The 14,117-nt window shown below is 40.2% G+C and overlaps 1 protein-coding gene across 1 annotated transcript; it reads left to right on the forward strand.

Annotated features, from left to right (window-relative positions):
* Positions 1-1,500: 1,500 nt before the first annotated feature.
* LOC133518160 (importin subunit alpha-4) lies at positions 1,501-13,895 on the forward strand. Its single transcript, XM_061851759.1, has 6 exons — positions 1,501-1,743; positions 1,842-2,540; positions 7,060-7,302; positions 8,834-9,106; positions 10,947-11,123; positions 12,112-13,895. The coding sequence occupies exons 1-6, from the start codon at positions 1,681-1,683 to the stop codon at positions 12,202-12,204; spliced, it is 1,548 nt and encodes a 515-aa protein (XP_061707743.1). The 5' UTR covers positions 1,501-1,680; the 3' UTR covers positions 12,205-13,895.
* Positions 13,896-14,117: the final 222 nt, after the last annotated feature.

The following is a 14,117-nucleotide window of genomic DNA, read 5'->3' on the forward strand; positions in this document are numbered from 1 at the left end:
GTGTCTGAACAAAATAGGTACTATTTATAATGCATAATATTTTGTGTTTGCGTAAATATTAAAATAGATCGAGTAAGACCAAGCTAAGATGGCAGCGATTTTGATAGCCCAGACTATGCAAGTGTTAATGTAAACGTGAGACTTCTATAAAATGATGACATTTAAATAACACTTGCACAATTTGGGCTTTCAAAATCGCTACCAACTTAGCTTGATCTAACTCTAGATACTTACTAACTTTACCACTTGATAGCAAATACGAGGCAAATTAAATCCATTCTAAATACTCCGTTTCAAAAACGGCGAGGGTGGCAAACACGCGGGATGGAATGTCCTACGTTTCCTGCCGTGGTGTGCATACTATTTTTCTGCTCGACGGAGGTGGAAAAAGCGGCAACTTCGTTTAGCGCAGCGGGAGCAAAGTTGACGCTTTCCGCCCGGAGGGCAGAAAAAAAGATTGAACCACAGAAATAACATCACTTCTAACTATAATTTGTTAATAAATTTATACATACAGTGGTATAAATACAAATTTATTTTCCATAGTTTTAATAAACTGTAAGCGTTTTCCTGTCCATAAATTTACTTATCATACCCATTACCTACTATCCAATTTGTTTTTATAGTCAACTCCACTAACTCAATACCATTATTTATCAGCATTTCATCGTCATCAAACGAGGGTCTGAACGGCGCAAATCATATTAAGATGAGTTGATGAGCCAATTGATACCAATTAAAAGATCAGCAATAAAACTACTAGGTAGCAATCTGGAACGATACGCAAAAGGTATAGGTAACGATTCCATTTACATATATCTGCAAAAAGAAAGTACAGTATGCGCCAGCCCGGGATCTCGTGCAATCGATTTTGGCCTCTATTGTTGTCTCTCATGGTCTACAAAATCGCTTATGTAGACCTATCACGCAGTAGATATGCTGTTCTTTTAGTCCTTAATCGTTTTATTATTTCTTCCTTGCAGGTCTACATGGAATTTCCATAATATAGGAAAGTAAAGAAAGGATGAAAAATCTGAAAAATATCAAAATACTCACCTCCTCCACTAAAATAGTTTCGTCGGGCACGGGACATTTTGTCATGTCCTTCTTTATTTGAATGAAAGCATTCGGCTTCGTTAATATAGTCATGATGAATGGCGTATACTTTCCGTTTTATAGATTTGAATAAATTCAGCAAATATTTTCTATTTGTAACTACGTATAATTCAAACCCGTCGCGCACCCAAACTGCGCGGGGGAAAAAGGAGAAAAATTCACCCTCCCGCCCACTGCATACATCAATAAATATAATGTTGCCACAAGTAAAAATAGTCACATAAAGATCCTTACACACACGCCCTCTGCCCGTCAACACAGCAAAGCAACCGAACGTAAACCGGTAAACGCTGGACATCCCTATAAAAAAAAACCTACAAATCCGTTGCGTCTATGACATTAGTCTATCTTGTCTACGCGTTCACAAAGAAAGAAAAAGAATAGAAATCCAAGGGGCGACGGAGTTGTACATTTTTCCGTGTTAAATAGGTTAATGAATCAGCAACGTATAAAGTGCCGTTAAAACATGTTTGTTTAGTTCCCTATAGCTTTATTTTAAGTTAGTTCTTTATTTCATTGTGTAATAACCACGTTTTAAGCGCTCGGTGCACGAGCACAATTAAAATGGCGACTGACCCAACGAAAAACCGCATGCAAGTTTTTAAGAACACAGGCAAAGATGTCGACGTAAGTATTTACCCATTTCTCTATCCCACATAACCCTTCAAACAAAAACAATAAGGAATTGTTAATAACATATGCTAATTTCTTTCGTACGCTTGCAGGAAATGCGCAGGCGGAGAAACGAAGTGACAGTCGAGCTGAGGAAGAATAAAAGAGAGGAAACCCTTCAAAAACGGCGCAATGTGCCCATCAGTGACTCGACAGACGAGGACGAGATCGAGAGAACGTTGGCGTCGACAGACTTGAAGGAGCTAGTGATGAACGCGGCAAACGGCGAAAACCCCGAAGTACAGCTCGCGGCTGTGCAGCAGTGCCGCAAGCTGCTCTCGTCAGACAAGAACCCGCCGATCGACGAGCTCATCGCCACAGGCATCCTGCCCGTGCTCGTGCTATGCCTGTCGCGCGCCGACAACCCGACGCTGCAGTTCGAGGCGGCCTGGGCGCTCACCAACATCGCCTCGGGCACCTCCGCGCAGACTAACAAAGTCGTCCACGCTGGCGCCGTACCCTGCTTCCTCCAACTCCTGATGTCCCCACATGAGAATGTCTGTGAACAAGCCGTATGGGCGCTGGGAAACATCATTGGTGATGGCCCAGTGCTCCGAGACTTTGTTATCGACTTAGGAATGGTGCAGCCTCTCCTGAGCTTTATCAAACCTGATATCCCTATTTCGTTCCTGCGTAATGTCACCTGGGTGATTGTGAACCTGTGCAGGAGTAAGGACCCGCCACCGCCAGTCAAGACCATCCAGGAGATCCTCCCCGCACTCAACGTACTCATCATGCATAGCGACATTAATGTAAGTATTATAAACAAACTAGCAAACACTAATATTATTATTATTATTTATTAATCAGGCAGGCAGTTGAAACAACTGATAGACTATTGTTTTGCAAATAGCCAACAACATTGCATTTTGCACTGAAATGTTAAGCTTAACACTTTCAGTGCCAAGAACCTGCTAGTCTGGTTCATTCTGTATTGGAAATGGGGCTCTTTGTGCTTACTTACTTACTCCTCTGGCGCAGCGATCCAAAGTGTGTCTTGGCCTTCAACACTACTGCTCGCCACTGATCCCGGTCCTGTGCAGTTTCTAGCCAGTCTTCAACCTGGAGCTCGCGTAGATCCGTGTCCACCACATCCGCCCATCGATACCTAGGTTGACCGGCCGGGCGGCATGCTGTCAGTTTCCCTCAAACGCTCTTTTCACCGCCCGATCGGCTCCCATTCCCTGCGGCTGCGGTGGCTCGGTCTTCGTACTAAAAGTGTTAAATACAAACAATTTTGCCTAATGGATTGTAAAATGGACCACTGAAAGAGAAAAACTGCAAGGATTTGCCATGTGTTACACCATTGTTCTATTTTGATACAGAGGTGCTAAGTATTTTGCAAGAGGTAATTACATACTGATTGATTTAATTGTGGGAATAATGGGATGAGTCACTTTCTCTAATTACATTCATTGTGTTTACCAGTTTAACTAATCCTTGGTTCTTAGAATAGATTTAGTCCAGACAATTTGTTGTCAAACCTTGATTCCTAAAATAGATATAGTTGAGACAATTATTTGTCAATTTTTTTAGGCTTGCTTGATTCTTCAATATTATATGATTGTTGTTATCAAGTTCATAACAATAATAGTCTGTATCTAATCATATCATTTCTTGGAGGTAGGCTGGTGTTTTCATGGATATCAGTTAGATGTTGTAAAAGTGTGAAATTTAAAAAACATAATCACAGATCAATGGGGGTGATCTGTTTTCAGTTTTTGCATAACATAGACATACCTTGTCATTTAATGGTAACAGCCCCATGTGTAATTAATAATTAAAAACTAATTAAATTATTTTATTTGGGCTGCCTTCACATTATGTCGCAATCAAAACCTACTGAATGTGATTAATCTATTTTGCACAGCTTTCTGCTTAAGTGAGAAAAAAGTGTCATCTAGTATTAAAGCAAGCTTCCCTTAGATAATATAATTATTTTTGTTTGACGACCTGTCTAGCCTTTGGGTAGTGACCCTGCCTATGAGGCCAATGGTCCGGGGTTCAAATCCTGGTAAGGGCATTTATTTGTGTGATGAGCATGGATATTTGTTCCTGAGTCATGGGTGTTTTATATGTATTTAAGTATTTATATATTAAATATGCTATACAAAAAATGCTGAATGACCTGGTTAGAGAAAGTGGGAAGGTGGGATTGGCTATGAACACACTAAAGACCAAGGCTATGACTAACGACAAGCAAGAACCTATTCTCATCAATAATAACCCAATTGAATACGTCAATGAGTATATCTATTTAGGCCAGATAATCTCCCCAGTAGATCTAACCTCAAAAGAAATAGATAGACGTATTGGAAATGCTTGGAAGACATATTGGAGCCTAAGGGAAATAATGAAAAATAAAGATATCAATGTAACTATCAAGCGGAAACTCTTTAATACCAGCATACTTCCTATACTCACTTACGGTTGCCAAACCTGGGCTCTCACTAAAACACACATTAGAAAGCTAGAAACCTGCCAAAACTCCATGGAGAGAAGTATGCTGGGAAAAAGACTATCGGATAAAATAAGAATACAATCCATAAAGAAGCTCACCAAAACAAAAGATGTCACAAAAACAATAAAAAAGTTAAAATGGAAATGGTCAGGCCATACAATAAGAGGCAAAGAAAAATGGTCGAAAACGATAATGAACTGGTTCACAGGCCATAAGAAAAGGAAAAGAGGTAGACCATTTAGAAGATGGGTGGACGACATCAAAGCCATAGCAGGAAACACATGGACGAGAGTTGCCAAGGATAGAGAGGAATGGAGAAGGTTGGAGGAGGCCTTTTGCCAATAAATGGCACACAGACAGGAAAAAATATGCAAGAAATGTAGAAAATTGAAAATTTACTTTACTGTCTGAAATAAAGGATTTATACATTATACATATACATATATTAAATATATCATTGTCATAGTACCCTCAACACAAGCCTTATTGAGCTTACTGCGGGACTTAGCCAATTTGTGTAAATATATATATATATTTTTTTTATTTTTTATTTATATCCATTTCACTCCACTCACATTAGTGGATATAGAAAGATCTTTTTCTTTACACCAACTTTGCCAACGGCCACTTTCTATCACCGCACCGCTCGCCGTCAGCAGGGTGTTCATTCTCATACCCTAGAGCCTAAATGGTCGCGCACTTTGCGATTTAAGAGGAATTTCCTCCCGCGGACGCTCCGGCTGTGGAATGAGCTTCCTGCCGAGGTTTTCCCGAGGGTATACAGTATGGGGTTCTTCAAAAAAAGAGTGTACAGTGTTTTAAAGGGTCGGCAACATGCATTTAACACCTCTGGAGTTGCAGGCATCCATAGGCTATGGTGACTGCTTACCATCAGGCGGGCCGTATGCTTGTTTGCCACCGACGTGGTAATTAAAAAAAAAAGGAAGTAAAAAGTATAAGGAAGGTTAATGACCTCAAAATACTGATAAAAGTTGGTATTACAACTGCCATTGAATTTTAATATTTTTTTTATTGATTCAAAAATTGTACACAGCATTACAGCGCACTAATACACTGTGAAATTTATAATAGATAGTATTTATACGAGCTAGGTACATGATACAGTTTATGACCAATATGACGAATAGCCAACCTTTCCTTTGGAAAAAGGAATTAATAAGTTTGGTAGACAACCAACCAATTTTATTTTCCTACGTTTAGAAGGTATTTTACAAACTGTCCAGAAGTCAGAAGGACATGCCTCACATGTTACAATTTGTTATGCAATGGGTTCATTCACTTGAATGACCTTCGTTCGGCAAACTAGTTGACCTGTCTTGACCTTAATATAATCATAACAAGAATTATTTAAAAGGAACTGCCATTTACTATAAAACTCCTGTGTGACTCGAATATTTTAACATTTAAAACGGGGCACTCGCGTATTATGAATCGAAAAGACCCTCAACATGTTTTTGATCCACCCCTCCTTGGAGGATCCCCGGAAATAGATTGGAACATGTTGAGACTTGAGCGTCCAACTAAATAATTTTACCCATTTTAAAATAATTTTGAATTGCCATATCTCCGTTAAAGCAAAGTCTCCTTTTCCTTATATTGCTAAAGACATTTTACATCTTTATTTGTTTAGATTTTATTTTAGTTAAATAAAAAAAATCTATTTTTTTTTACTTAACTTAAAAAGTTGAAATCTAACAAAATTTTTAAAAAATTGATAATTTTTTTAAAGATGACAAATTAATTTGCTTTGAGTACTGACTTCCTTTGATAGTAGATCCTGTAGACATCTTCCAACACCATTCAAATAGCTAATGTTAATGTTCCATTAGTCTGTTATTAGTGATATTTAGAACACAATTAATATTTCGACAAACTGCCTTGAACCAGTATTTGTTGCTATTCAATTCAATTATTTATTATTGTGTACATATGTACATAATCATATTTATATGTACATATGTACTTAAGTATAAAATGTATTGTGACATGTAATATATTACCAATAAATATGATTATGATTATTTGCATCAAATCTAGGGAGATCCTTATAGTATTAGTACAGTACAAATTAATTGGGCTATGTCGTATCAATAGGCGAGTCCACACAGAGCAAGCAGACGCGCGAGGCAATCTCCTCGCGCACAAACCGGCCAGTGTAGATGTGCCTCTGCCGAGACGGCGCGCGCGTTGTCCTCGCCTGAGCGTGCCGCCTCGGCCGAGGCACGTCTACACTGGCCGGTTTGTGCGCGAGGAAATTTCCTCGCGCGTATGTTAGGTCTGGGTGGACCCGCCTAATGACATATAGAATTACGGACACTAAGAATAGCGGTGGTAATGCTAGTTCAGTGTGTCACTCACGAATTCGAGCCAATCGTGCAGTCTAACACAACTAGTTGCGACCAATCGCTCGCGTTATGCGAACTCATCAACCAATCGCATTGTGGCGTTAGACTGCACGATTGGCTCCTGGGCGTGACACCGTTGTACTGGCCACATTCTTATTGCCCAACGCTCACGCCACCCGGTTGCGAGCGGCGCAATCAAAATGCATAGACTTGAATTTATCTGTTTTGGACGACCGCGGCGGCAGCTTGCCGCGTGCGTCCAATCCGCTGCCTAAAAAATAAATTTTTCCAGATTAGAATTGTGCTGTTCTCGAAACTTACTATTATAAAATGAATATTCTCCGGCACGAACATTGTCTGTACAAAATGAACGGCACACCCTGCTCTTGAGTGAACTAAAAAACATTAAAGGCAGCCTTAAAATTGTAGGATGTATTGTTCCAGGTTCTAGTAGACACAGTATGGGCCATCAGCTACCTAACGGACGGCGGCAACGACCAGATCCAGATGGTGATCGAGTCCGGCATCGTGCCCAAGCTGATCCCGCTGCTGTCGCACAAGGAGGTGAAGGTGCAGACGGCGGCGCTGCGGGCCGTGGGCAACATCGTGACGGGCACGGACGAGCAGACGCAGGTCGTGCTGAACTGCGACGCGCTCTCGCACTTCCCTGCGCTACTCTCACACCAGGTAACATTCTGTTTAGTCAATGTCAAAATATAATCCATTCACAAAAACATCGTCGCAACACAATAACAACAATAATAACTAAGAGTCGAAATGAATAAGGAATAATGATCTAAAATAAGGATAACGACCATTTATTTTTATTATTGTATTGTATTTAATTAAAAATAAAACAGTAAAGAATTATATATGTATAAAAAACTCTTTCTATAAATAGAAAAAACAGTCAAAATAATTAAGAATATAAAAAAAGACAAAATTTATTGTAAAAAGTATACAGCTAAGAGCTTTTTGTAAATGGAACACACATCAAGTTTAACTAAAATTAACATTTAAGATATTCTAGACGATTTATTCTATTCTGTTAAATCTGCAGTTATATTACAAGCAAGCAATGTGAAAATAAAGTTTTCCTCATTTTTTTTGCAAATAAATCTAATAAATAAATGCCTATACTCTGTATCTTTAGGTATTTAAATGTAAACAATTTGTAAATTTTCAGGTAGGTATAACATTTATTGGTTAACCAACCAAATACAAAACCGCCTGGATCTGTCACTGAACGACCTGACTTTGACCTACATTATTTGATCATGTAATGTTTTCATCTACCCTCAACTGGCTTAAGGAGCCATTTGAGGGTAGATTTTGTTTACTTTTATTTAACTACCTAAAGATACAGAGTATAGTTATAACTTTATAAATTAATATTCCGGAAGCTTCTTGAATATCTATCCATTCATTACTGTGTAAGTGTTTCTATTGGTAGACTTCCTAACATTTTCAAATTGTTAGGACTTGTCCTACCTATCCTGACAATATTTATTTATTTGCACACTCTAAAACTGCATTTGACGATAAGTCCTTTACCTCGTGTTTAACGAAACCCAACTGTTACCCCCTGCGGGGTTGTAGGGCTCGAACCATTTCCTTCCACTGACTCCTGGTCCCGGGCAGCTCGGGTAACCTCCTCCCACCGCATCCAGTACACCCAACTCTTGCTCCACGGAACAGCGCCAAGTAGATTTAGGGCGACCATGTTTCCGTTTTCCGGGCATCTTCCAGGTCAGGGCCACCTGGGATAGGTGGGTGTTAGGCTTCCTGAGGATATTCCCAATCCAATGCCATTTGCGCGTTTGGATCTCCTTATGTACGGGTGCATGTCCGTTTATTTTCCATAAGTGAGCGTTTGTGATCCAGTTAGGCCAAAAGATGTACAGAATTTGCCTTAAGCATTTGTTCACAAACACTTGGAGTTTTGTCATTAGGTGTTTGCGGACAAACCAGGTTTCGCACCCGTACAGTAACACGCCTTTACATTGGAATTGAAAATCCTCACTTTAGTTCTTCTCGTCAGGGTAGAGGAGTTCCACACAGGTTTAAGCTGGCTGAATGCGGCTCGGGCTTTGTTTATTCGTGTTTCAATGTCAGCTTCCGTTCCTCCACTCTGGTCGACGATACTGCCCAGATAGCCAAAGCTAGTAACAGTATAATAAATAAATAAAATCAAAAACAAACTTTTCTTTGCCCACAGAAAGAAAAGATATGCAAAGAAGCAGTATGGTTCCTATCTAACATCACAGCGGGCAACAAGAAGCAAGTCCAAGCGGTGATCGACGCCGGGCTGCTCCCGAAGATCATCGAGAACCTCAGCAAGGGAGAGTTCCAGACGCAAAAGGAGGCGGCCTGGGCCGTGTCCAACCTGAGCATCAGCGGGACCAAGGAGCAGGTTTCTACGCTCATCCAGTGTGGGGTCATACCGCCTTTCTGCAATCTTCTCAGTTGCAAGGACACGCAAGTTATCAATGTAAGTTTATGTGTTACATGAGCCTTCTGCAAATTTTTTTAAGTACTTGACGAACCCTAATTATTAGGGAATTTTATTTATAATAATTTCAATGAGTCATGTGCGTTTACGTACTACGGGCGTTGCCATGTCGCTCGCCCAATATTACAGGGTTCTCTGTTTCACCTTTATCGAACTGAAATTTGAACATTGTCATACGAACTTCAACTATCTTGAAATTGTAACAGAACCCTGTAATATTGAGCCAGCGATGTGTCAAATGTGTGAACATAGATCTCTCGAACAATACATCACTAGAGTGAGCCCAAGATAAGTTGTCAGCGATTTTGATAGCCCAGACAGTGCAAGTGTTATATTAAACGTCAAACTTCTATGAAATTATGACGTTTACTTAATACTTGCACAATCAAAATAGCTGCCAACTTATCTTGGTCTGACTTTATACTCGTATTGACAAAAGACGAGCTAAAATTAGTAAAACATGTTTATTCTATGAACTTGTATAAACAGACGTCACAGACGCATAGTAATTTTTATTCTCAAACAAGAGTATGACTCATTGTTTGAAAACATGAATTACTCTATAATTTTAAATAAAAACATCTCTATACATTTAATACCGTTGTTGATAAACTGTCTATACATTCACCTTGTTCTAAGCAAACATGCTTTTATTGCTTCTTTAATCCCTGACGCATTTAAAGTGATGTTTTTCTTATTAATAAACTTGTCTGTGAAGATGTTACATGGCGGCACCGGGTTGAAGGACCCGATACAAGATATGCTTAATTACGATTCACACTAATTGCCACAGCGAGTGTCATAATGGAAATTGTTTAGTGGAAATGTGTGAAGGTCTGAAAGCAAGTACCTATAGTTGAAGAAATATTATTTGCACCGATAAATATTATGTCTAATGGCACTGTTACAGTAGGATAATAAAACAATTAGCACCCGGTTTTGCTTTGAACCCACTTACTTTTTTCACATTTCAATTTGTAAGTTTTCCTGGTTTACCAAAATTTTCAATTCATAGTCTGTTAAATTTAATATTGAACCTAAAGAACCAAGCGTCAGCATGATCCTGAATGATTGAAAATAAATTAATTTACATTATTTTACGTACCTATATTATCCCACAAACACAAAGTATCATAACTTATTTGTATACATGGAACTTGCCTGATTGCCGCTCTTTTGTCGTTTTGTATTTATTTTATTTTTATAATGTCACTTACAGTATACACCAGACATGACACATAGGAATATTTATTTAATCTTTATTGCACAAAAGAAAACCTTATAGTACAGAAGGCGGACTTAATGCCATGAGGCATTCTCTACCAGTCAACCTTTAGGCAAAGCAGAGAGATTGTGGATGGTGCTACTTTACCAACAACAACCAAATATAATACAATAACATACCATACATACATAATATATACATACATAAATATACATACTTATATTTCTTATAATATATACATAAATAACGACAAAACATATAGAGATAACTATAATAAATTACTACCAAAAACAGTTAGTCAGAATTTAAATAAAAGTACATATTATCTAATTAGTGCTAATGGTGCTCGGGGCGACTATAGCCTCGAGGTAGCGCCCGGCTGTGGCTAAGAATTTGAATTTATTTTGCTATTTGTAAAGATAAAGTTTTATGCTCAATCGGTGCAAATTATATTTCGTCAACTATGCATGCATGCGTTGTGAGAGACAACATACGCTATGCGATATCCGTTGCGATGTCCTTATTTTATCATTCAACATCAGTATGTTCGAGTAGAATTAGGTCTCTGTCTAAATGTAAATCTTTTCTCCATAGGTGGTGCTCGACGGCCTCAGCAACATGCTGAAAATGGCTGGCGAAGGCGCTGTAGAAGTGGCCAATCTCATTGAGGAGTGCGGAGGCTTGGACCGCATCGAGGCCCTACAGAGCCACGAGAAGAATGAGATCTACAAGATGGCCTATGATATCATTGAGCAATACTTTGCTGACGAGGTTAGTAACATTATTTGTCATATTGTCTTGGATGAACAGTGGAAGTGGCCAACCTTATCGAGGAGTGTGGAGGTTTGGACCGCATCGAAGCCCTACAGAGTCATGAGAAGAATGAGATTTCCAAGATGGTCTACGATATTATTAGGCGGGTTCACACTGAACGAGCAGTCTCGCGGGGAAATTTCCTCGCGAGGCAAACGCCCGGCCGCGTGCTCGTGTAACTTTTGTCTCGGCAAGTTTGCCTCACCCAAGCCAATTTGCTCAACAAGATGGCGTCACTCAGTCAGCTGTTCAAAATGGCGCCGCATTTAATGACTGCAGTGGCTTGCGTTTCTTTTATTTTGTTATTTAAAGGAAATCAAAAGAAAAGGACACGATAATTTGCAACACTAGTTATTATTCATTTTTTCCAAAATTGTCATGTTTTGATAACTTTTAACGTACGAGTAAGTACGACCAAAATAACCACGCGCACCATAAACAAACACGACTACACTGGCGCGCGGCAAACGTCCGAGGCGCCTTCATGCCGACAAACCGACCCCGAGCGGCTCGGCCGAGGTCGCGCTCGGGCGAGGAAAACGCGCGCTCCGCCTCGGCTGATGCACGTCTACACTGGCCATTTTGAAATTGCCCCGCGCGTATGTTCGTTCTGTGTTAGTTAGATGTGTGTCCTACGAGGCGGGTCCACACAGAGCGAGCGAGCGAGCATATATGTGCGAGGCAATTTCCTCGCAAACAAGACGGCCAGTGTAGACGCGCCTCGGCCGGGGCGATGCGCGCGTTTTCCTCGCCTGAGCGCGCCGCCTTGGCCGAGGCACGTCTACACTGACCGGTTTGTGCGCAAGAACATTGCCTCGCACGTATACTCGCTCTGTGTGAACCCGCCCAATGAGCAATACTTTGGTCGCAAGGCGAGTGACGTTATTACTTGTTCATAGCCTTAGTTGATGTCTGTACGCGTAGTGAAATGATGCACAATTTGCAGGAGGAGGACGCGACGCTGGTGCCGGCGGCGGCGGACGGCGGCTTCACGTTCGACCCGGCGCAGGGCGGCGCGCACGACGGCTTCCACTTCTAGGCGGCGCCGCCCCGCCGCCCCCGCCGCCGCGTCCACGCCCCCGCCCCGCCCCGCCCGGCGCGCTGCACGAGTACTGTCACATGTCACACGAGCTGGAGCTTGATCAGAGATCGCCCAAATGGAGGCTGGCTGAGATATGTGTAGCTAGCATCAAATATAAACGTCATGTCATTGAAATTAACATAAATGATGACACTGCCACACTTCATTGCAAATGCTTTGCGTCCTTATTTCGATAACAAAGCTACAATATACATGACCACTGACTGTCAATATGTATTTGATGCTAGTTGTACGTACATTTATTGCGTCGTGCTCTGAGCAAAAACAGTGTCAAATTGTTTAGAGGCAGTTTTTGCTCGCCTTCGAACTCCTTTGAGACACGACGACTAATACCATCACAACAGAATATTTCATCCCGTGATTTTTAACTCCGAAACATAATTTAGATACGAGTTTATATCCACAGGAAGCTTGGCCCACGACAAAAATCCATGAATCTCATGTGATACAAGCTACACCCTGACGCACATGTGACTCACCAGAGTTGTGACTTTTTTTGTAATCGTAACTTGAATTTTATAATGACGCTTTATGGAACGGGGGCCGGGGTCGAACGAATACAAAAAAGTCTCACAAGTCGTAATAAGACTAAATGCTTGTATATAAGTCTAGGAATGACGTTTTGATTTAATCCCAAAGCCTTTGCTATATGACACGATTGACGAATGAAAGTAATGCTCTCTCAGTCCCACATAGCGGCGTCCCTTTCGGTCCTGATCGTGTCATTTAGCACGCTTAAATAACTAAAAACCCTAAGTAATCGTGAACGTAGCTTTAGTTCAATTTTTAAACAACTTCCCTGTTGACGTTAAATATTTGTGTAGTTATAAATACGTATACATTTTTCATCTTGTCTTCAACTTGAGATCAATAAGTCTAGCTTTCCTTTGGGTTGGAATGTCAGATGGCAGTCGCATCCTTACAAACTTGTCCTTGTCTAACGCCAAAAACTTAAAAATGGAATTTTAAAAATGTATACAATATTTTATAGCTTATACACACGTGATTTAAAAGTAAATAGGCGGGTCCACAGAGCGAGCATACGCGCGAGGCAATTTCCTCGCTAGCAAAACGGCTAGTGTAGACGTGCCTCGGGAGGAAATTGCCTCGCGCGTATGCTCACTCTGTGTGGACCCGCCTAATAGGTAATTTTTTACAATGATTTAATGTATGTATTTAGCAGGGAGGTTGTTCAGATGCTCGTGCCTTCGTCCATCGTCGCAGGCAGCCATTATAGCGTTTTATGGACGGTGGTATCCGTTTGTTTGATGCCACAATATTTTGATTGTATAACGTTAAGGTACAGTCAGCTACGGCTAAAATTAGAGGCATATGGAATTTAGATATTTTTGTTGATTTGGATGTATATTTTGACCTAACTATACAATAAAAGAAAATTCAAAACAATACTTCAATTTACTTGTTAACGAAGTATCCGTTACTTTTTTGAAACAATTGTTTCCAAATATTTTTATGTTTATCTTAGAACGTAATACTTTTTTTTCTAAGTATTATGTTCTGTATTTTGAAAGAAGGGCGTCAGACAAACTACCACAGCATCTTATGCCAAAATCATCAACGATATACTTACATAATATATTAAATGTCAAACCAATAGACAAAAAAAAGTAAACATACTTTTCTAACAGATGGCGCTAAAGTGCCATTAAACGTCATGAATAATTTTTTAAAGTGTTATTGTCTATGGTAATTAATGTAAGTATATCGTGAACTATACACGTTCGTATTTATTCGCCATACTCGGGCGGCGGGGCTAGCTGTAAGTAAAGTAAGCGACTTCACGCTCGGCGGCGCAAAAAGGCCCTAGCACCGACATTGTATAAACTAAA

This window comes from Cydia pomonella, chromosome 5 (genome assembly GCF_033807575.1).
Source record: "Cydia pomonella isolate Wapato2018A chromosome 5, ilCydPomo1, whole genome shotgun sequence".
NCBI classification, from domain to species: domain Eukaryota; kingdom Metazoa; phylum Arthropoda; class Insecta; order Lepidoptera; family Tortricidae; genus Cydia; species Cydia pomonella.